This window comes from Xenopus laevis, chromosome 4L, assembly GCF_017654675.1.
Source record: "Xenopus laevis strain J_2021 chromosome 4L, Xenopus_laevis_v10.1, whole genome shotgun sequence".
Lineage (NCBI taxonomy): Eukaryota > Metazoa > Chordata > Amphibia > Anura > Pipidae > Xenopus > Xenopus laevis.
The window spans coordinates 40,746,719-40,770,706 of NC_054377.1; the positions used below are offsets into that span (position 1 = coordinate 40,746,719).

At 41.6% G+C, this 23,988-nt stretch overlaps 1 protein-coding gene across 1 annotated transcript in view; it reads left to right on the forward strand.

Moving 5' to 3' along the window:
• The window catches only part of LOC108714000 (N-terminal EF-hand calcium-binding protein 2), a 103,246-nt gene that overhangs the window by 61,534 nt on the left and 17,724 nt on the right, over positions 1 to 23,988 (forward strand). Inside the window, exon 6 of the mRNA XM_018257808.2 lies at positions 20,936 to 21,072. Coding sequence (XP_018113297.1) covers positions 20,936 to 21,072 — 137 coding nt within the window. The remainder of the gene's footprint in view (positions 1 to 20,935; positions 21,073 to 23,988) is intronic.

Consider the following 23,988-nt stretch of genomic DNA (forward strand, 5'->3'; position numbering starts at 1 on the left):
TGCGTGTATTTACAAAGACAGGGGTTTTTTAGTTACAAAATTATGATCATAAGATTGATAAGCCACCATACCAAGTCAAGGTAAAACCCATATGGCGGTCCCTAACTATTTACCTCTGGTCATAATTTCAAATGCTAAAGCCTCCCGGCATAAGAGCATCACCTGAAATAAAAGGTCCAACCTGGGCATTGGTTTTTATCATAAGGCTTAGTCCATTAGCTTTTAAAGGGGAAAGATAACCTAGACCTCAGCATTGGTTCCATGAGATTAATCCTCCCCCGCTTGCGGCTTTTAAGAGAGAGAAACTGCCCAGACCAACACCCATTTCCAAAGGCATTGTTCCACCATTTAAAGGGACGGGTGTGGGGGTGCTACAACCACATGGAAGCCTGGCCTGCAGCATAGCTGCTGAACTTCTGAACAGAATAGATCTGGTACAATACAAAATGCAAAAAGGAAAGGTTGTGGGAGCACTCCATGGCTTAATAAAAATGTACTAAAATACAATGGAAGTCTTGGTTACTGACTGGTAACCAATCAGTGGAAACCAAGAGAGCTGCAAAGCCAGTTTTATGGCTATTATGTTACACATCCAGTCACTCCAGCCTTGATAGGTTACATTTTTGGCTAACTGTATTAGAAGCATTTCTTAATTTGCATTCTACTTATTCTACTTACCTAGTCTATAGGCATAATTATCACACTGAAACTTGGCAAAAAATTTGGCTCATCACTACCACTACCTCATCTAACCTATCTTTCATGTAATCCATTAGGTCTTTCCAGCTGACACGAGGTCACGCATTCCAATTAGAAGACATGAGGTTCTGCCTAAGTATTCGTAAAGGGTTTATTACAGTGAGAGCTGTGAAGATGTGGAATTCTCTCCCTGAATCAGTAGTACAGGCTGATACATTAGATATAGATAGGTATAAGAAGGAGTTGGATGGCTTTTTAGCAAGTGAGGGAATACAGGGATATGGAAGATAGCGCATAATACAAATTGATCCAGGGACTAGTCCGACTGCCATTTTGGAATCAGGAAGGATTTTTTTCCCCCTCTGAGGCAAATTGGAGAGGCTTCAGATGTTTTTTTTTTTTTGCCTTCCTCTGGATCAACTAGCATTTAGGCAGGTTAAAATAGAGTTCAAAGGTTGAACTTGATGGATGTGTGTCTTTTTTAAACCTAACTTACTATGTTACTGCATTTTGTAGCATTGTTCAATACTAGTAAAGGAGAGTTAAGGCAAAGGTTGTGCTGGTGAAGATACAGGTTTATCCACCATTGGGCATAGCTGGTAGATTTCTATCCTGCTTTTTGTTGCAGATCAGTTCAACTCAGTGAGCCCAATAAGATATATTTATACTATTATTTACACAGAGAAAAGGTCCTGCAGAGAACAGTGTAGTACAAACAGAACATACAGTATCATTTGTATTTCTGTCACTGAGTCACCCGCCTAAAGAATAGTGAAGGCCTCTGTGTACAGATACCATGCTCAGATCTGAACAATTTGTTAGCTTTGTTGCTGTGTGCATGGTGGTTTGGTATTTCCCTCTGACAGCCGTTATGGTTTTTATTTACTTATGTCATGTATTGAGCTTTCAGGAGCAACAGGTCAAATGCATAAATGCAAGTCATGCCTATACACAAAATGTAATTGTGTCTCTCTCATTCTCCTGTAGCATTCTGCATATCTACAGCTATGCCAGACAAAGCAAAATATACTATACCTACTGTAGTATTGTGTATAAAGTTATATTGCTCCCTCTGCTCTTAAAAAGATTACTCTTTATTTTTAGCAAAGTATTCCAGTAGCCTCCAGTATGCTCAGTAACCATTCACTGTCATGCTGACTGACTGCATTGAACTAGGAGTTCAATGGACACAGTACTCCAATAACACAAGACTGCACCATCTAGAAGTTACCGAAACACTCAATTTTTATAATATTATTATAGTATGCTGAAAGTAACATTTGAACTTGTGTGTATATATATATATATATATATATATATATATTTTTTTTTTTTTTTTTTTTTTTTTTTTTACAGAAAGACAATGAGATCTATACAAACAGGTCCTTCTTTTCCCATTTTAAAGGAGAACTAAACCTCCTGTACCAAAAGCACCCCTAAACTGCCTGCTATTCCCCCCTCTCCCTCCCCACACTGTGCAGTAGTAAAAAAAACAACCCCTCACTTCGCTCACTTCCCAAAGAAAACCGAAGATACAGAAAATGGTGCTTACTCTGCACCTATAGGCGAGTGAAGGATTAGGGGCACTTATAGTTGTTATCACCGATGTGGTGAGGGGGGAGAGCAGGGAGGAGGGACTATGTAGGGTACTGGGTAAGGAGTTTTATTAAAACCACAGACTAAAATATGTTGCTTGCCTGTTTTGGACATCAAAAAACTGCATGAATTGCGAAAATCTATAAAATCTGGGTAAAAGTTTTTGTATCTCACAAAATAGAGTTGTTAGTATTTTTTGTTGTCAATTAATGCTAACTGAAAACAGATCACTAAACCTCACATATCATAAATGTTTGTGTAGTGCTATACAACTAAGTTTCAGCAATGTAAAGTAAAACTTAGAAGAGTTTACAAACATAGTGTTTCTTGTGCCAGGCATAACCCTATAGGGTAGTTTTGCAGACAGATAAGACAGAGCTCTGTGACTATTGAGAGGCTAATAGCTTTGGCATAAAATATTAAATATATTTTTTTAAATGGTCAAGGCAAAATGCACATAAATGTAAAATAGTATCAGTTCCTATATTATAATTGAGCAGTGGTGCCTTATTTCATAGAACCTGCCCATGCTTAGCAGTTCCATTTATGGACAATTTTTCCTTACCTCTAAGTGAAAATAATTGGTTAAATGCTAAGAAAACATGTCCATCAATAAAGTGCCCATGAGCAAGGTGTAAAATATCTACATTATCCACCTGTTTTTCCTGTATGTAAATATTATAAAGGATAGTTCAAAAATATTCAGCTGGTCACATTTGAAAAAGAGTATCTTCTAAATATTTCTTTAAAAAAAGATTAAATTCACATCTTCCAGTTGATTTTGTCTAATGCTAAATGGCATTCTTGATCACCTGGCTGTTTGTACCCTCTCCTGCTGTTCCTTGCTCCCCTGCAAGGTCCCTGATAGGCAGACAATTAAATTACAGAATAAAAGTGACTGTCTTGGACTGACATGTTTTTGCTGCCCACTGAGAAGAAGTGATAAATATAGCAAAGACAGAGCTTGGCAGCACCCTGGTAAAGGTGCAGTCACTGCACGCCTGAAGCAATTAATTTAATCAAATCCATTGTATTTTGCTATCATTTGTACAGCAAGCTCGTAGACTGTCTGACTTTGGAAATGTTTTTTCAAATAGTAATTCATGTGTCTGCTTTTGTACTGATGCTAAACTCAATGCCCTCCTACTCTTCTAAACTACAGTAAGTAGCGTCAACAAGCCATTTTCTTAAACAACTGCCAACATCCACAGCAAAATCAAATGATGACTTTCAATTATAATGAAACAGTGTTGGACCTGGAAAAGTCCCTGGGGCCAAGGTGTCAGTGGGCCCTCACTGCTAGACATTTGGCATATTTCATGGCTATTCCCAAATTCTATGAGAACAAAGAGGCTAAACAGATGGAATAATAGATTATAGTATGTAAAAGATAGAGACTAGGACAAAAGAGGTTGAGTGAGGAGAGGAAGAATAATAGTACTAAGAGTGGGCCCCTGCTCTAAGATTAATTGGTGGGCCCCTAATCAAAGGTTTTTGGGTCTGCCCCTGGTGTCCCAGTCCGACACTGTAATGAAATAATTGGTAGTCTGATCTTGGGTTAGGTTTACAAGGCAATGGTGTGACTACATTTTACTAGGCCCCAGAGAAAAACATATTTAAAAAATCCCTCCACCCCAACTCCCCACCTATAGTGATATGCTTTGTGCCCACATACAGAAATGGAAAATCAGACAGAACTACACTGATCCCTTTGGATACAGCTGTATCTGTTTTTTTATTTTTAAAGGTACAGTTCAGTGTAAAAATAAAAACTGGGTAAATAGATAGCCTGTGCAAAATAAATTTTTTTTCTAATATATGTAGCCAAAAATGTAATGTGTAAAGGCTGGAGTGACTGGATGTCTAACAGAACAGAACACTACCTTTTGCACAGGCTATCTACTGTATTTACCCAGTTTTTATTTTTACACTGAACTGTTCCTTTAAAAATAGAAAAAAACAGATACAGCTGTATATTAGAAACATGTTTTATTTGGCACAGCCTATCTATTTATCCAGTTTTTATTTTTATATTGAACAATTCCTTTAAGCGTTTGCAAAAAGTATGCAGTGGTGGCACTTCATATTCATGCAATGTCTTGTCTTCACAGGCTGTACTTGAATGACCATGAGCAAAACTGTGGCATAGTCTTCTTACTAGATCCCTCTGTTTTTTATGTCAAATAAAGAAACAGATACCCATTAGAGAAAATAAGTACACCTAAAAGTTTTTATATTTTTTCTCCTCTCCTTTGTTCTATTTTCTGTTCATCAAAGAAAGAAAATCCAACCATGACTAAACTTTAATATGTATGAACAGAAGGAATAACTTCTTTCCTTTTTTTTTTATTAATATCCCTTATATTACTTGGTTAATTGGAATCATGAAATACCATGTTTTGCTGAACGATCTCAAAAGTGTTACTGTTGTGAACTAATGTCCTTAATAATTAGATAAGGACAACAACAAAGGCAGATATTTTTGTTGCACCCACTCACCATATCTCTGTTAAATCCAATCTTATTAATTGCCATATTAAATGAAAATAAAGCAGCAAAGACATTTAAGACAATAAAAATATTTTATTTGAATATATATCAGAGTAATACTTTAGACTTTCTTTTACTTTGATTACAATGTAACTCTCCAAGGTGCCAATGTAATTGGTATGTAACGTCTTCAGAATTCGAAAGCTCTGTTTTTCTACCTGCCTTTGGGCTATCACTGGACTGAAACTCTTTCTAGTGGAAAGTAATTGTGTATTTATTTTTTACTTATTTTATTAACAACATTTATCTTTTATCATATTATCTCTTATTGCTGTATACTGGGCTGGCTAGTACAATTACTGCCAGTAATGGTTAGTGTTATAATTATCATTATAATATAGATTTTGTTTTAATACCACATGGCACAGTTTTTCGGCTCACAGCAGAGGAATAAAAGTTTTGTGGAAGACTAAATATTAACTATAAACTTAGCTATCAAGACCTGAAAACAGGTATCTAGCTGTTTAGAAAGACTGCACAATTGATATATTATTAATTATTGGTGCAAATATTTTTTTTTTCATTGATACATTACATTAGGAATGTCCAACCTGTGATCCTTTGTTTATTTTTGAATCTTAGTTACTATTGCCCAACTAACATTGTTTGTAGTTGAAAAACGCTTGGATTTGGAATTGATAAACACAAAATTACATTAAATTGCAAGGTAGTAGACAAAAGTCCATTAAGTTGAACACTTCCAAGTGAATTCCAGTGCATATAGATAAATATACAGACCTATCTATACACTCATACTATATAATACTATTATAGTTTATTTGCTCTATAATTAAAGAATATTCTTATCTTTGAATTAGGCCTTTTTCTCTTGGTTATTGAAATTCTGGTAGAAGTTAGCAGTAAGCAATTGGTCAGCACAAATGTAGTTTTAAACTGTAGTTCTACACAGCAATACTACTTAGTCAAAGGATTTTCAATAATAAAGGTTTATAAGATTCAATCAACAAAGCATATAATATCCTTAGATAATTTTAAGGGTGAAGAGCAGTAAGCGCAAACAAAAAAACTTCCAGAAAATCTATATAAATAAGAAAGAAAAAAACGTATGTATCTTAATAGGTCCATATAACATTCCATCATATACACTTCACCACTTTGCACACACAATTCAGCCATGGTCAAGTTTGTATAAAAAGTTCCACGATATTGGTGGCATAAAGTATATATTACAGTTGTACTGGTGGAACTACTGGGAGGCCGGTGCGAATCTGGCATTAAAATTGTATCCGGAGGGGGGTGGGGGGTTTGCTAGCCTGCACACGGGCTAGGGAACTACTTACTCTGTTATTGCCGTTGTAAATGATAGCGCTATTGCTATAATATTATAACCCAATGTAAACAATTGCAACTGAAGGCTGCAAACAATTGTATCCAAGAGTGTGGGGCCCACCTGTTGTCCCGACCAGATGTGGCTTTCCTCCGTAACTTAAGTCCCTTCCACCAGGTCCCTTCCATCACTTTGGCCCCAGGCCTAACCCCTATTGTTCCCAGTTCCTGACACACTCTGGAAATCTGGAAGAGCGTGATAAATTACCCTGAACGTAGAAGAAAATGGTACTCGTAAGGTGCCTGCTTAATACTTTAAACTAGGGAATCCTGAAGATCACATAAAATGCATTTTGTCTTCTTCCACATAATATGCTGGTATTTTGGAAAATAGAAATAAATATGCCTTTATTCATCTGCATATATAAGTGTGAAGGGTTAGTTAGATGGGTCAACAGCAACGACAATTCACTTCAGTGGGCAATTTTTGCATTAGAATAAAAGGCCAATTTTCACTGACAGGGCTACAAAAGGAGTCAAATTAAAAGCAAGCAAGAATGAGATAAAACCTATATGCAATTTTCAGGTTCTCCAGCTTACCATCACCACACACCAACTGAAGGTCTTGAAAGATGATAGGTTTGCAAGATGATATGTGTCCCATATAGCCCATACTCTTAATAGGAACCAATCATCCAACTTTCCCAACATTTGGCCTGCAGCTTTTTTTATTCTAACTGTACCAAACTGGACAAAATTGATAATGATTGTTATGTGTTGCAGCCCTAGGAAAAATTAGCTTCAAGTGAGCCTGCAGGGCGGTCTAGAGGAAAGTGCCATGTTATATAATGTATTCTTCATAAATTTATAGGACATATTTCAATTCACTCAAGGTGCCTTCCCGAAAAAAGCACATATATGCATACTTTGATACACATACAAATAATATTTTTTCTGGTATGTAATATTATATTCTCATATTTGTACATAAGGTAATAACATAAATTGCATTGTCATTTGTTTATACATTGGGGTTTTGTTCTACACAACAATAATAATACAATAATAATACAGATATGTGTATAAATTTGCTCTGAATGCATGGACATCCCATTTGAAATTGTTTATTTCTTATGTATCTCTTACTTCAGTGTTGCCCAGTTCAAATCGGCTATAATTAGGGAATACAGAAAGCCTATAATTACATAAGGTTATTATCAGACACGTACACAGGATTGAAAAGCTACAGTACAGTCACTCCCTGTGTTGCTAAATCATACCAGAGCCTTTGTTCAGTTTATTATCTGATTATTTTAGTTGCTAGTATGAGCACGGACACATCTAATTTCATATTTCATTACCAAAGTAAAATGCACAAACTATAAGTGTCAGCATCAAAACATTTTTCACTCCTTTAACTTAAGTTCCTTTTATCAGTGTTGAGCATGAGGATTACATGTGGAGTCGGTTAGGGTTACAGACAAAGGAGTTATGTGTCAGGGGTTTCTTTACTAAAACTTTGCACTGGGGCATGATAGTGTCAGGGAGCCGGGAGCTCCCTCCAGGGAGGTTGTCTGGATCAAGGAGGAAGCCCTCTTGAGGGAACAAGGTCGCGGTATCCAAAGGGTTAAACGGAGAATAGTCAGGATCAGGCAAGAGTTCACAGGCAGGCAGAATACAAACAAAGTCCAAAGTCCAGGCAAAGGGTCAGGATACAAGGCAGGAACAAGATTAGGCAATAAGGCACACAGGAAACCCAGGATATGCTTCAGGAAAGTAATCCTATTCTTGGGCGCCATTCTGGCGTCTAGTTGGCGTTTTTATTTTCAAATTTGGCGCCATTCTGACGTCATTGACGCTCTTGCGCCGACGTCGGCGCGCTGACGTCATCGCCCAGCGCCGCTACCCACGTGGCGGCCATGGGCGCCGCCATTTTGGGAGCGACGCCGGCGAAGATGGACGCGCCGCCCGGAGCTCCTGGGCCTGCTCCGGGCGGCGATCGTTACAGTACCCCCCCCCTCACGGGGGGCCTCTGGACCACCAGGACTTGGCTTCTGGGGAAACTTGGAATGGAACTCCCTCACCAGACGAGGAGCGTGAACATCACGGTGTCCTTCCCAGGAGCATTCTTCAGGGCCAAAGCCCTTCCACTGAATGAGGTACTGAAGGGACCCTCTGGAGATTCTGGAGTCTAGGATTTTCTCCACCTCGTACTCGAGTTGACCCTCCACTGAGATGGCAGGAGGAGGAGACTGACCGCCAGAGAACCGGTTGGTGATGGCGGGTTTCACCAGAGACACGTGGAACACGTTGGGGATTCTCATCTCTGGTGGAAGCTGGAGTCTGACAGCCACAGGGTTGATTATCTCCAAGATGGGAAATGGTCCCACGAATTTTGGACCCAACTTGGGAGATGGTATCTTCAACCGGATATTCCTGGAAGAGAGCCAGACATTATCACCCACCTTGTAGAGAGGAGAGGATCTTCGATGACGATCCGCGAAAGTCTTATGAACAAGAGCACTCTTCTCTAGGTTCAACTTGGTCGCAGCCCAAATAGCAGACATATGGGCTGCGGAGTCGTCAGCAGCCGGGACGTCAGATAGCACAAAGTCTTGGGGAAAAGCTTGAGGATGCTGACCATACACCGACATGAACGGAGACCTTCCTGTAGAGGAATGACAAGCATTATTATGAGCGAATTCCGCCCATGGGAGGAGATCAGACCAGTCATCCTGGCAGAGGGATACGTGGTTCCTCAGGAACTGCTCCAGGGCTTGGTTGACACGTTCAGCTGCCCCATTCGTTTGCGGGTGGTATGCAGATGAAAACTGAAGAACAATTCCCAGGTCTTTGCATAAGGAACGCCAGAACTTGGCAGTAAACTGGGTGCCTCTATCAGAGACGATCTCCACCGGGAAACCATGCAGGCGGAAGATGTACTGGATAAATAGCTGGGACAACTCCACCGCAGAGGGCAACTTCTTCAGAGGGATGAAATGGGCCATTTTGGAGAAGCGGTCAATAACAACCCAGATCACAGTATTCCCACCGGAGGGAGGAAGTTCGACAATAAAGTCCATAGAGAGGTGCGTCCATGGACGAGAGGGTACCGGCAAAGGCTGTAACAACCCACTGGGGCGGGAATGGCTAGGCTTAGAAGTGGCGCAGACATTACAAGCAGCCACAAAGTCCTTTACATCCTTGCGGATATCAGGCCACCAGACTAGGCGCCTCAAGAGTTCAAGGGTCTTAGCCGAACCAGGATGTCCAGCTTGCCTGGAGCAGTGGGTTTGTTGCAGGATGGCCAGGCGAAGTTCTGGAGGGACGAAGGCCATGCCAATCGGAGTATCTTGAGGAGCCGAGGACTGCCCAGCCAGAATCTGGTCGGCAAATTGGGGATACAGAGAGGCAATGATCTTGACTGGTGGAATGATTGGTTCCTGTCTCTCAGGGTCACGGTCCACCGGAGTGAAGCTACGAGACAAGGCGTCGGCCTTCAGATTTTTGGAACCTGGGCGATAAGTCAAAACAAAGTTAAATCGGGAAAAGAAAAGGGCCCACCTGGCTTGTCTGGGATTTAGCCTCTTGAGGGACTGTATGAACTCCAGATTCTTGTGATCAGTGAAAATCTGGACAGGAATTTCAGAACCCTCCAGGAGGTGACGCCATTCTTCAAGGGCAAGCTTGACTGCCAAGAGTTCTCGATTCCCGACGTCATAGTTCTGCTCTGCGGATGAGAACTTCTTGGAGAAAAACGCACAGGGGTGCAATTTTCCATCAGAGGAATGTCTCTGAGACAGGATAGCTCCGGCTCCGACTTCAGAAGCATCAACTTCGATGCAGAAGGGTAGTGCAGGATTGGGATGTCGAAGAACAGGAGCGGACGTGAAGGCCTCTTTCAAGGACTGAAAGGCTTCTATAGCAGATGGAGGCCACAGGCTGGGTTTACCCCCTTTTCGGATGAGGGCCAGGATAGGTGCAATGCGGGAAGAGAACCCCCGGATGAACTGTCGATAATAATTAGCAAATCCGATGAATCTCTGGATTGCTTTGGTACTCAGTGGGAGAGGCCACTCCTGGATGGCCGACACTTTCACGGGGTCCATCTCAAATCCCTCTGGAGAGATAATGTATCCTAGGAAGGGGATCTTGGATACCTCGAAAACACACTTCTCCAACTTGGCGAAGAGAGAGTTCTTCCTCAGACGAGAGAGTACCTCCTTCACCTGGGAGCGATGACTTTCAAGGTCCTTGGAAAAGATCAGGATGTCGTCCAAGTATACGACTACGAACCTTCCTAGGAGATCTCGGAACACATCATTCACAAACTCCTGGAAGACGGCAGGGGCATTGCATAGGCCGAAGGGCATAACGAGATATTCATAGTGCCCATCCCGAGTGTTGAATGCCGTCTTCCATTCGTCACCCTCCCGGATGCGAATGAGGTTGTAGGCCCCCCGGAGATCCAACTTGGAGAAAATCTTTGCCCCTTTCAGCTGGTCAAAGAGCTCGGCAATCAGGGGCAGAGGGTATCTGTTTTTCACGGTGATCTTATTCAGACCCCGATAGTCTATACAAGGCCGAAGGCCTCCGTCCTTCTTCTCCACGAAGAAGAACCCAGCCCCTGCAGGAGAGGTAGAAGGGCGGATAAACCCCCGCTGGAGATTTTCTTGGATGTACTCCTTCATAGCGGTAGTCTCTGCAGGAGAGAGAGGGTAGGTGCGCCCTCTGGGGGGCATAGCTCCAGGCAGGAGTTCAACCGGACAGTCGTAGGAGCGATGTGGGGGAAGGAACTCTGCAGACTTTTTACAAAACACATCGGAAAATCCCTTGTAAGTGGAGGGCAAAGTCTTTAATTCCGCAGAGGAGACATTCACCTTCTCGAGGGGTTTTGGCGGAAGGCAATGTTGCAGGCAAAATAAACTCCAACGAGAGATCTGCCCAGTGGACCAGTCTATGGTGGGGTTATGCAGACGTAACCATGGAAGACCCAATATCACTGGAGTAGAAGGACAGGGGATGATGAAGAATGAAAGTTTTTCTTGATGCAGCGCCCCAACTTGTACAGATAGTTCCGCCGTGAACTTTGTGACGAATTCAAACTCCAGGGGTTTGTCATCTATGGCAGTAATTCGCAGGGGAGAAGACAATGGAAGCAGAGGAATCTTCATGCGTTCGGCAAAAAAGGCATCCATGAAATTGCCATCCGCTCCGGAGTCGAGGAAGGCCCTTTCGAAGATAGACTTACTTGCCAGGTGAATCTGCAAAGGAAGGAGAAGCCTGCGTGAATTTTCTTGATACTTCTCCAGAGAACCTCGAGTGATGCCCCCTACATGAGAAACCTGAGACATACCTCGGGGTACAAAACTCTTGGCTTTGGCAGGACAGGCGTTGGCAAAATGGGAATGCCCACCACAGTATAAACAGAGACCTGCCATACGTCTTCGGAGTCTTTCCTGCTCGGAGAGGCGAGTCTTTCCTACTTGCATGGGTTCCTCCAAGGGAGACGTCGACACATGGGTCACAGGAACAGCGGGTGTTTGCAGAATCGGCCTTTGAAAGCGAGGGGCCAACATGGGAGAAAATTGTCTACTGCGCTCTCTCTCCACCTGGTGCTCTCTGAGACGAGTGTCCACCTTAATGGATAGAGCGATCAACCCTTCCAGGGTGTCAGGAGTCTCTCTGGAGACGAGATCATCTTTGATGCGGATGGATAGGCCTTGGTAGTATACAGCCTTGTAAGCGTCATCACACCAGGAAGTCTCCGCCATCAGTGTTCGGAAGTCTATAGCATACTCATTGACACTGCGGCTTCCTTGCCGGAGCTGCAAGAGACGGGCAGGGGCGTTCGTAACCCGACCTGGAGCATCAAAGACTATACGAAAAGCTTGGAGAAAGTCTTTAACATCAAAAGTCAGCGGGGAATTCTTCTCCCAAAGAGACGTTGCCCACTCCAGTGGCTTGCCTTCCAATCGAGACATCACATACCCCACGTTGGAACGCTCGCTTGGAAACTGTGTGGGTTGGAACTCAAATTGAATTTGGCATTGCGTGGCAAATCCCCTGCAAGCTTGTGGGTCCCCACTGAAACGAGGGGGAGGTGGAATGCGAGGCTCACCTGTCGGGTAGCTTGTGTTCGTGGGGGCTGCCGCCATGGGGGGATCCCCAGTAGGTGGAGCAGTGGAGGACGCAGAAGGCACTTGAGCCAGCAGGACATCGAGTGCTTGCCCAATGCGAACCTGCTGGTTTTCGTAGTCCTCCATGCGGGATGCCAGTCCGCGGAGCGCTCGTCCGACATGAGGTGTGGCTTCCTCAGAAGGATCCATGGCCCAAGAATAATGTCAGGGAGCCGGGAGCTCCCTCCAGGGAGGTTGTCTGGATCAAGGAGGAAGCCCTCTTGAGGGAACAAGGTCGCGGTATCCAAAGGGTTAAACGGAGAATAGTCAGGATCAGGCAAGAGTTCACAGGCAGGCAGAATACAAACAAAGTCCAAAGTCCAGGCAAAGGGTCAGGATACAAGGCAGGAACAAGATTAGGCAATAAGGCACACAGGAAACCCAGGATATGCTTCAGGAAAGTAATCCTATTCTTGGGCGCCATTCTGGCGTCTAGTTGGCGTTTTTATTTTCAAATTTGGCGCCATTCTGACGTCATTGACGCTCTTGCGCCGACGTCGGCGCGCTGACGTCATCGCCCGGCGCCGCTACCCACGTGGCGGCCATGGGCGCCGCCATTTTGGGAGCGACGCCGGCGAAGATGGACGCGCCGCCCGGAGCTCCTGGGCCTGCTCCGGGCGGCGATCGTTACAGATAGTAAATATTTCAGAATGCAAATGAGGGACTTAATTGTTCCCACTCATCCTACTTCTATCCATACTATACCATTCACTGTAAACCACACCCCTTCTAATCACAGGGGCCCATTTACAATGCTGTGTAAAAAGTGGAGAGAAACATTACTGGTGATGTTGCCCAGTACACAGTATTATAAATAGACCCCAAAATGTCTGTTTGCATCTTTTTTTGCACTTTGCTCTTAATTGTCATGGATGGAGCAAGCTAACTCTCAAAGTTCCCTGGGGGCAGCTGCAGGTGTGTGAAGAGTGAGAGGAAGGAAATCTGTCGCAAGAACCCTACATGCTGAACTGTCTGTTGTTTGCCTAGTTCTTGGGTTTGGCATGTGGTGGAGCTACTCAATAGATTCTTGGGGGGGGGGGGCATTAGATACCCAGAAGGTCATTGTACACATTGGTACAAATGAGAATGTTAGATGAAAGAGCGAATTACTCAAGAATGATTTCAGAAAACTAGGTGAAAAACTGAAAGCAAGGACCCATTGCATGTAATACATAAGGAGGCAGCAGGAGCATAGGGAGATTTATATGTAGCTAAGAGATTTGTGTAAGGGGAAGGGATTTGGTTGTTTGGAGAACTGGGCTAAATCAGCTACAGGCTCTTTGCCATGGATGAGCTGCGCACCTCAGTGATGACTTAATTTGTTTCCTTAAGGAGGAAATGTAAAAAAAATGTAGGTTTAACCCACCCCATGTGGGTTAACTTAAACGTAAGGAGTTTTATAGAAATTAAGAGGAAAGCATTTAAAGGAGAAGGAAAGGTTAAAACTAAGTAAGCCTTATCAGAAAGATCCATCTAAATATACCAGTAAACCCCCCAAGTAGTGCTGCTCTGAGTCCCCTGTCAAAAGAAACACTGCATTTCTTTCCTTCTATTGTGTACACATGGGCTTCTGTATCAGACTTCCTGTTTTCATCTTAAACCTCATTGCCCTGGGCAAGAGCATGCTCAGTTTGCTCCTCTTCCCCCGCCCCCCTCCCTTTTCTACTGTAATCTGAGCCCAGAGCAGGGAGAGACTCAGGCAGGAAGTGATGTCACACCATGTTAATACTGCAGCTCCTATCCTAAACAAACAGAGAGTTTCTAGAGCTTTTTACTAAGGTATGGTAAAACATTCTACAATATAAATATAGCATTCTAGCTTGCACTATTGCGGCTAATCTATTGCCAATAAAATGCCTCAGTAGCTTTCCTTCTCCTTTAAAATCTAAAATTCAGAGGAGACAGACCCTTCTTTTAAAGCATATAAATGCTATAACTAAAAGTTGTAAAGCAATAATCTAGACAGCAAAAATAGAAAATAGGAACTGATTGATCCCCAAGATAAATTAAAGGGATCCTGTCATGGGAAAACATGTTTTTTTCAAAACACATCAGTTAATAGTGCTACTCCAGCAGAATTCTGCACTGAAATCCATTTCTCAAAAGAGCAAACAGATTTTTTTATATTCAAATCTGACATGGGGCTAGACATTTTGTCAATTTCCCAGCTGCCCTTGGTCATGTGACTTGTGCCTGCACTTTAGGAAATAAATGCTTTCTGGCAGGCTGCTGTTTTTCCTTTTCAGTGTAACTGAATGTGTCACAGTGGGACATGGGTTTTTACTATTGAGTGTTGTTCTTAGATCTACCAAGCAGTGGTTATCTTGTGTTAGGGAGCTGCTATCTGGTTACCTTCCCATTGTTCTTTTGTTTGGATGCTAAAAGGAAGGGGGTGATATCACTCCAACTTGCAGTACAGCAGTAAAGAGTGATTGAAGTTTATCAGAGCACAAGTCACATGACTTGGGGCAGCTGGGAAATTGACAATATGTCTAGCCCCATGTCAAATTTCAAAATTGAATATAAAAAAATCTGTTTGCTCTTTTGAGAAATGGATATCAGCGCAGAATTCTGCTGGAGCAGCACTATTAACTGATTCATTTTGAAACAAATGTTTTTTACCATGACAGTATCCCTTTAATCCCCCAAAAATGTTTCAAGTATATTAAGGTTAAAAGATCTAGGCTGTGAGATAAGGGACTTCGAAAAAGCAAATGTGCTAATGTGTTAAAGGAGGACTAAAACTTTATAAAGAATCAGGCTAGAAATGCTGTACATCTTGTTTTGAGATTCTGTACCAGCCCAAGCCTTTTAGCAGTGAAGATTTGTAAATCCGAAAATACCCCAGTAGCTTCTCCTCTTCTTTTCTGCTGATTCACATTACCTGGTCTGTGCTGCTGTCAGTTTAGGGGCCAAGTCACAATTTACTGCATATTGAGTATATAAAAATCATAATATAAGGCTGAATAGCAATTAATTCAGATTTTCATTACATGGCAACTCAGAAACCAGTGCAATTATCATTGGAATTTAATCAGCCCTGTAGCATCAGCTTTTTGATGATTTGTGACCCCCAAGCTTAGCTCCTGAGCAACTGCCCATGTGAGCTTTGAGTGTCACTGACACACCTAACAAAGGGAGAAGTCAGTAGATAAGATATTGAATGGGAGCACCTATCATCAAAAGGAGCAGTATAAGGTGGTGTGCAGGGTCAAGTAGTTTAATATATATAACTAAAGTAGAATAGGTTATCACTCATTCTCTGTTGTGAATTAAGACTTTTAACTTTTATTTAAAATTGATTAAAATAAGTTATGTCCAAAAAGATTAAATTAAAAACTCATGTAGGTAGTAGCATAAAATGAACAAGTTAATAGGGACCACTAATAAACTATTACTGCTTAACTATTTGTATATATTCACTGAACTGTCTAGCTGCCTCATACTTATTAAACATGAGCCTCTCCCTCACCGCATTGTATTGGCAGAATAAATGTCTGTAATAAATACCCTATCTGTGACAAACTGTCATGTGGAGTAGAGACAAAAGAGAGTGTGAAGCATACTGCAGTGAGCAAAGTTCAGTTGGTTGTTTGTCTTCCAGATATGATTAGAAAGAATACCAGTTTGTTGTATCCAGATAATGATCACAGCACGTTTTACTTCCTAATTAGGAACTGGAAGCAATTCCTCTTATCTGTTTTCTGTGTGCAAACTCTGCTGCCAGAACACATTCCGATTTGTGTAAAGCAGATTAATGGGCAGGCCCGGACTGGCAATCTGTGGGTTCTGGCAAATGCCAGGGGGGCTGCTGTAGATGCTATAGAAAATCCCTATTTAGAGGGCTTGTGGGGGCTGTTTGGGCCTATGTGTACTTGGAATGCCAGGGCCTATTTTGACTCCCAGTCCAGACCTGTTAATGGGTGTTTATATACGCACTGTTTATAAGCACCTACCGTATATACTCGTGTATAAGCCGACCCGCGTATAAGCCGAGGTACCTAATTTTACCTATGAAAACTGGGAAAATGTATTGACTCGTGTATAAGCCTAGGGGCCCCATGTCAGATTTCAAAATGTGAATGTGTAAATGTGTAATCATGTTTTATGGCATAGAAATCTATCTAAAACGATTTAAAAGAGTCAGAACTATTAGCTGGACAATTGCCACTTGTTTTCCCTGTGACCTCCCACCTGTCATGGCTGCTCAGAAGATCAATGAGGCGCTGCACCTAGCAAAAGCAGAAAAAAGGTACCGTACCGTAAGTTTCCTTGCACTTTTATTGCATATACTCTCTATAGTTGTAAGAGCTGCCGGATCTGCAACCAGGGACCTTGCATTTTCTGGTCACTGCTGCCTGGTTGAGCCACAGGGGGTTCAGGCTTGCAGTCAGTGTTAATGACTTCTTTTTTCTCTGACCCTGTCTCTGCTTCCCAACCTGCAGGCAATCCCTCACCGGCCGCAGATACGAGGCTCCTTCCGCGGCCCCAACACACCTCCCTCTCCCATAGCGCATCAGGACTGTCTGGGAGCGACGCCGGCAGGGAAGGACGCGCCGCCCGGAGCTCCTGGACCTGCTCCGGGCGGCGATCGTGACAGTCAGTCACAGACAGTCCTGATGCGCTATGGGAGAGGGAGGTGTGTTGGGGCCGCGGAAGGAGCCTCGTATCTGCGGCCGGTGAGGGATTGGCTACGGTATGTGCAGGGATTTAGCTGACCCGCGTATAAGCCGAGGTCGAGTTTTTCAGCACATTTTTGGTGCTGAAAAACTCGGCTTATACGCGAGTATATACGGTATATAAAATTTGAGATTGAAAGAGATAGAATTGAGATACAGTATATGTCTGCTAAATAGCACATACAGGTGTAGATGTAGCTTGGATGGCATTTTTTTCCTTATTAAATGCTATGTATTTTCTTGTTGTATTAAGCAAATGCAGGGGCACACATGAATGTGCAGTGGTGAGTGCTAGTTCTTAAGGCAATATAGAACTGATTAAGTGAACCACTATCATGTTATCATTAGTAATCATTAGTAATGAGAAGTACTCTTTTCTTCCCCTTTGGATCCATGCCTCTGCACATAGTTATTGAGTAGATTTTCTGTCCATAGTGGGACAGTCCAATAGAGTTGAATCCATGTTTATTGCTGGATAAGTACTTAAATATATGCGTTTGGTTTATACAGCTTTAGGGATCACCTTAGGCTAATGCCAGACGGGGGCTGATCTCGGCCACTGATACGGTGGGAAATTAACTTTGAACTTATAAACATAAAGTCATTATTTCTTGTGAACTATTTGAAACCACTTGAACTGAAAAAAGTGTTTGAAAAGGGAACTACCAAATAACATTTTCAGCACCATAAGATTGGTGCATAGGTTTGCCATGTCCATGTATTGCAGAAGAGTTCATTAGATAAATGAATTCCTAACGTCATATCTTGTGTTGTCACATTAACAATTGCAGCTGTTTTATCTTAGATAAATTACCTCCTACTCTTCCATGAATCATTTCACTGATATGGTTTGTCTTGCGTGTATGCTATAAATTAATCTCTGGAAAGCTGCACAACAGAATACCCCAAAATTACTTTTTTTTTTTTAGTCTTTTTTATTTTTTCCAAAGAGCTATTTATGATTGTTTTCTGTGGGAGCAGAAAATAACAAGTTCAAGTGACATTTATTTTAAATGTATGAGGTGGGGATCACGTAAGGAAAAAAAACATACAGATTTTGGCTGCATGTAGTTTTTATACAGAATACAGCTTCAAAGCTAGATTTCTGATGTGCATTTTGTCTTCATCTTAGAGCTCTCATTAGTGAATTATACCTGCTGTTTCTCATGGGGCTGAGTATTTTCATGCTTTTTTTCTTTCTAAAACTGTTGATAATTTACAAAGCTCAACAGAGCCTAACCAGTGGCTAAATTGGCATTTTCCTGAGAATAAAGACTGTTTTTAGCCTACTCTCCAGGGATACGGGATCTTATGGTAAATTTAACCCATTTGATGACTTAAACAATTCCCTTAATATAACTCATAGGTGTCTCTACTGTGCTATTGCACAATACTTGTATTTTTCTGAGATTAAAACAAGGCAAAAATGTATGATGTATTTTTGTTAGCCTCCACTCGAATGTTATAGGATAATGATAAGTATGCTTATGTTTAATGTTCTTCAAAATAGTTTTTTTATTTGCTGTGAATGAACCTAAAAACTAGGTTTATTAGGTATTTTACAAAGTAGTAGTACACAAAGTAGTAGTAATGTCAGGGAACTGAATGTAGACAATACATAATGGTTATAATAATGCTATAGCCCCACAGGGCAGATCATTTATTACCATCAATTATTTATATAATGGCAAGTACAAGTGAAACTTGTGAAAATCCAATGCATTGTGAAAAGCACGTAAAAAAGCCCATACCATTATGGCATAGACCACCCAAATGCTCCTGTGGTATTTCTGAGATACTTTTCATGTATGCTTGGGGGGCCATAGTATGTCATGAAATGGGGGGCCATATCATTTCTGTCATTCCATAAACAAAACATCAATGTCTGTCTGTCTGTCTGTCTTTCCAACCATGTAAGAAAAGTTGTGTTTTGCTAACTAGGTGTTGTATTTGTGGGTGTTGGTTCAAAGTGGGCTTGGTCAAATTTTTAATTTGTGTCCCTTTTTGACTTTTATTTTGGGAGGTATGGTACCCACATTTAGGGGGTTATTTCCTAAAATCCTAATTTATCTCATAATTAAAATAAAAAAAGCTTGACCAAACTCCCATGCCTGATTTTAGCTTATCTATGAATAATATAAACTTAATTCAATCGGATTGTGAAAAAAATTTATAAAATTGAGCGAAAACCCGAATTGTATGAATTTTTGGGTCTTTTTTCCCCATTGACTTATACAGGACCTCGACAGGCCTGACATGGCGGATTTTTGGATTCAGGCTTTTTGCAGCATCAGGGTATAATAGCATGTGATCGATTTTTCATGAGTGCTTAAGACATAGGATAATCCATCAGTATTTTTGAAAGCAGTGCAGTGACATCATGGGGCTTAGTTAGGGACAGGTCATAAAGCTGGCTGAACTGAGAGGGAGACTGTGGTTTATAAAGAATTTAAAGGAGAAGGAAAGCTACAGAGGCATTTTATTGCCAATAGATTAGCTGCAAAAGTGCAAGCTAGAACACTATATTTATTCTGTAGAATGTTTTACCATACCTGAGTAAAAAGCTCTAGAAGCACTCTGTTTGTTTAGGATTTATTTAGGATAGCAGCTGCTGTATTAACTTGGTGTGACATCACTTCCTGTCTGAGTGTTTCCCTGCTCAATCATACCTCTGGGCTCAGATTACAGCAGAGAAGGGGAAGGGGTAAGAGGAGCAAACTGTCCATGCTCACACCCAGGGCAAGGAGATTTAAGCTGAAGGCAGGTTGTCTGATACAGAAGCCCATGTATACACAATAGAAGGAAAGTAATGCAGTGTTTCTTTTGACAGAGGACTCAGAGCAGCACTACTTTGAGGGTTTACTGGTGGACCCCTCTGATAAGGCTTACTTAGTTGTAACCTTTCCTTTTCCATTAAATGGGCTGGATGGGCAGGGCATAACTTCTGGGGCCCCCTCTGCAATCTTGTGTGGGGGGTCACGGTTGACCCATGATTTTGTTCCTACATACACTGTGACTACCAAGAAAGGTGACCTCCTGTAATCCCAGGACCCGCTGGGTCCGCAAGGTTTGCTTCTTCAGTAGTTACTCCACTGGGGATGGGGTAAAGAAAGGGGGAGTAGTACATAACCAATATATATATATTTATAATTCTGACCAGGGGACAACACTAGTGGAACCTGAGGTTTTCCAGATAAGAGGCACTTAAGTAACTTAGAGCTTCATGCCTTACGCTTACTAAAAGACATTTAAGAAATTATCCTAAATGGGGACCTGTTATCCAGACTGTGTAATAAAAGTAATTTTCATTTTAAACATAAAGCCCAAATCCTTTTTTTTTTATTAACACATCCATACCTGTTATAAAGGTATTTAAAAGGCAATAACTTTAACCTTCTATTCAGCACTTCCTAAATATCACTGTACTCCTCACATCTTCCCTCAATACCATATAATTTTGTAGCCTGTGCCCCCATTCTGCCACATAAATAAGATTTTTTTTTTGTATTATAAATGTTTATTGAATTTTGCAGATGAAATTAAATGGGAGGGGTAAGGGTACAGAAAGAAGAAAAAGGAGGGGGCAGCAGTACATTGCACAGTTACAGCTTTTATCAGTCCATGGATGTCCTCCTTTGTATTATGAAATTCAGTCAAAAAATCTGTAATTTCAGTGTTGGGTTAATTAATTCAACGTGTACCATATTTTTATTGTACTAGGTAGATTTATTGAACTAAATTATTGTCTGAATGACAATTATATAATTGCATGCTCTCTGTCTGAACATATATCTGCCTTTTTCTTTTTGCGTTCTCAGCTTTTTTATTACAGCAGCCCAAAAATCTGCAATTTCTGTCCTGATGTTTAGAACAAGTGCGCATTATGAGATGATGATGTGAGATAATAACATCGTAATTCTCAATCTGCTTGTATTGGCTTCTTAGGTATATGAAAGGGGTACCAATGTGGACCAATTTGTAACTCGCTTCCTTCTGAAGGAGACAGCCAATCAGATTCAGTCACTTCTCAGCTCAGTGGAAAGTGCAGTTGATGCAATAGATGAACAGACAAATCAGATCAGGTAAGTAACAAAAACCTGCAAATAGTTATACACATACTGGGTGTTATTTATTTGATATAAGTTTTTCTACTTCACAGAATTTTTTGTGGAAAAAAAACTTCGAGATTTATTATACCCCAAGGCTACAAAAAGTCCAAATCTGAAAATACGTCAACCTGTCGAGGTGCAATTTGAAGATATTATTGTCTGCGCTGGTTTTCGTATGATAGTCAGAACACGTTTTTTGTGCGAATCCGAAAAAGTACTGGTTTTTGACGATCCAGTTATTTTGTGGGGTTTTTTTGATAAATAAGGGTAAATCGTGAATTCTAGTTTGATCTGACTTTTTTACTTTAAAAAATCAGAAAAATTAGAATTTTGATAAATACTGTAACCCCCACAGTATTACCTGGTAGTCATGTGACTAGCAATCTTTTCAAGGGAAAATATACCCAGCTTATCAGTCGTTTTTGTCTTGCATTTTACCTTAGAAAAAAACGCATACCATCAAACTTATGCTTAAGAAGAAATACATAGATGACAAGTTCATTTGCAAAAGGTGTTCCCTTTAAAAATTAAAGCTGAGAATAAATGGCATGATGTGATTTTTATAATTGCATCAGAAAATAACCATATAAACTAAAAGAAAGTGATACTGACACAGTAAGAGAGAGAAGGAGCCTGCAAAAGAATCGCAGATTGTGGGGTATATAATAAAAGGAAGAGCTTCCAGGCAAGAAAACAAAAAGCAAAGACAGAAACAGAAGGGAAGGGGGATATAATCCCAACTCTGAGAGAGCCACACAGGAAGGAGAAACGAGAAAAAGAGAAAGATGATATGACAGTGTGCGGGACCAAAGTTTGATGCTGGTCTAGGTCATGTGTCTCCATGGAGATGGAAATGGCTCTGCGTAACCATGGAAACTGTTTGAGCAGTAAATCTGCAGAAACATATTAAAAATGCCTCTTCTATTCAACACCAAAATTGTTTTCAGAGATGCACTCGATATGTGGCATCTCTATAAATCTTTGTTATAGCTGTGTACCCTATGTAGCATGATCTTTATGCTTGAAGTTTGCTTTGTGGGACCCTCTTGTGTACCTCAGTGTGCTGTTTTGATCTATTAGGATACTTAGCTTTGCCTCAGTAGGGGTGGCATAATGATCAGTGCAGTGCTCTATATCTGATAGCATTGGTTTCTGGCTTAGCACAAACCTTTCCATCATTTTATTCCATAAAATGCAGGTAAATCACATAGATGTATTTTAAAACACACATGAAATTGTTTTATTTTTTAACATTTCTTTGAGGTGGTGTTCTTTATCTTGCATTGATGTTTTTTGTTGAAAACAGTGTTCTTTTAATAACTTAAAGCACTTTATGTTTATCCAATTATGATATGCAACTATACTGGCTGTTCCTGCGGCACTCAGTATACCTCTTCTTGTATGTATTTATGCAAGTATAACTATTACGAAGCACAGGCACAGGCCCGGACTGGCAATCTGTGGGCTCTGGCAGATGCCAGAGGAGCTGCCATAAGGTGCCATAGAAAGTCAGTATTTAGTGGGCTGGTGGGGGCTGTTTGGGCCTCTGAGTGGGCTGATTGGGCCTCTGTGTACCTGAAATGCCAGGGCCTATTTTAATTCTCAATCCGGACCTGCACAGGCAGTACAAATTACAATGTATAAAAGCACACACTGGGTAAAATAATAAAACACAATAAATATGTATACATGCACAGAGATTACGGGGCACATTTACAATGGGTGGAATATCGAGGGTTAATTAACCCTCGATATTCGACAATCGAAGTTAAATCCTTCGACTTCGAATATCGAAGTCGAAGGATTTACCGCAATTCCTTCCATCAAATGATCGAAGGAAAAATCGTTCGATCGAACGATTAAATCCTTCGAATCAAACGATTTGAGAAGATAGCTAGTAGGCAGCTCACAATCTGGGTCTGAACATCAGTGATTTGTACTGAAGGGGAATCTTAATATATCTGGATGTCACAAGCATATAGGTGGTATTTAAAGCCAAATGAAGATATACGATTTCCTAAAGACCTGTAACGAACTTACCTGGTGGTCTAGTGGGGGGACGGCAGGGACGCCTGCCGCCCCCTCGGCGAGGACGCTCGCCGCACTGAGCCGCGCCGGTCTGTTAGGGCGCGCGCGCCTCTTCCTTGGTTTTATGCGCATGCGCGCTGACGTGATGACGTCAGCGCGCAGTGGCGCAAAATTCAAATACTATTTAAAGGGATCCCTGGTTTTGTTCAGTGCCCGTGATAGGATTTCGTTTCCTGGTGCTTTGAGCTATATTCTGAATCTGTTTGATCCCTGTTTTGACCCCTGCCTGGCTATTTTGACTATTCTGAATTCTGGATCCTGACCTTGCCTGCTTTCGACTACTCTACTGTTTAACCCTTCGATTGATCACCCGGTTTTGACCCTTTTGCCTGTTTGACGATTCTTGTTATCTGCCTGCCTTGACCCAGCCTGTTTGACGATTCTTGTTATCTGCCTGCCTCGACCCAGCCTGTCTGACGATTCTGTTGCCTGTTCAATTTGTACCGTGACCTTCGGCCCAAAAGACTCTGCTACCTGCCGTGCCCCTCTGCTAGCCAGAACATCTTGCCTTGTACCCCTCGTTAAGTCCAGGTGGCACCCAAGTAAGCTGAGGGCTCCTCCCGAAGCCCAACGGTGGTCACACTACTGGTGAAGCCGAGCCGAGACCAGGGTACTTGGCACCTGTTCTGGTATTGGGTGCCGGCCGTGACAAGACCTTCATAAACATGCCACAAAGGAAAGAGATCAAAAGCAACAGAAAATGAAAAAGCAGAACAGAAAGCAGCTAACAGGGCAAGCACAAGTGAGGTAAAAAAGATTGGATGAAATGAAAATGTTCAAGGTTAATAAGAAACCAGAAGA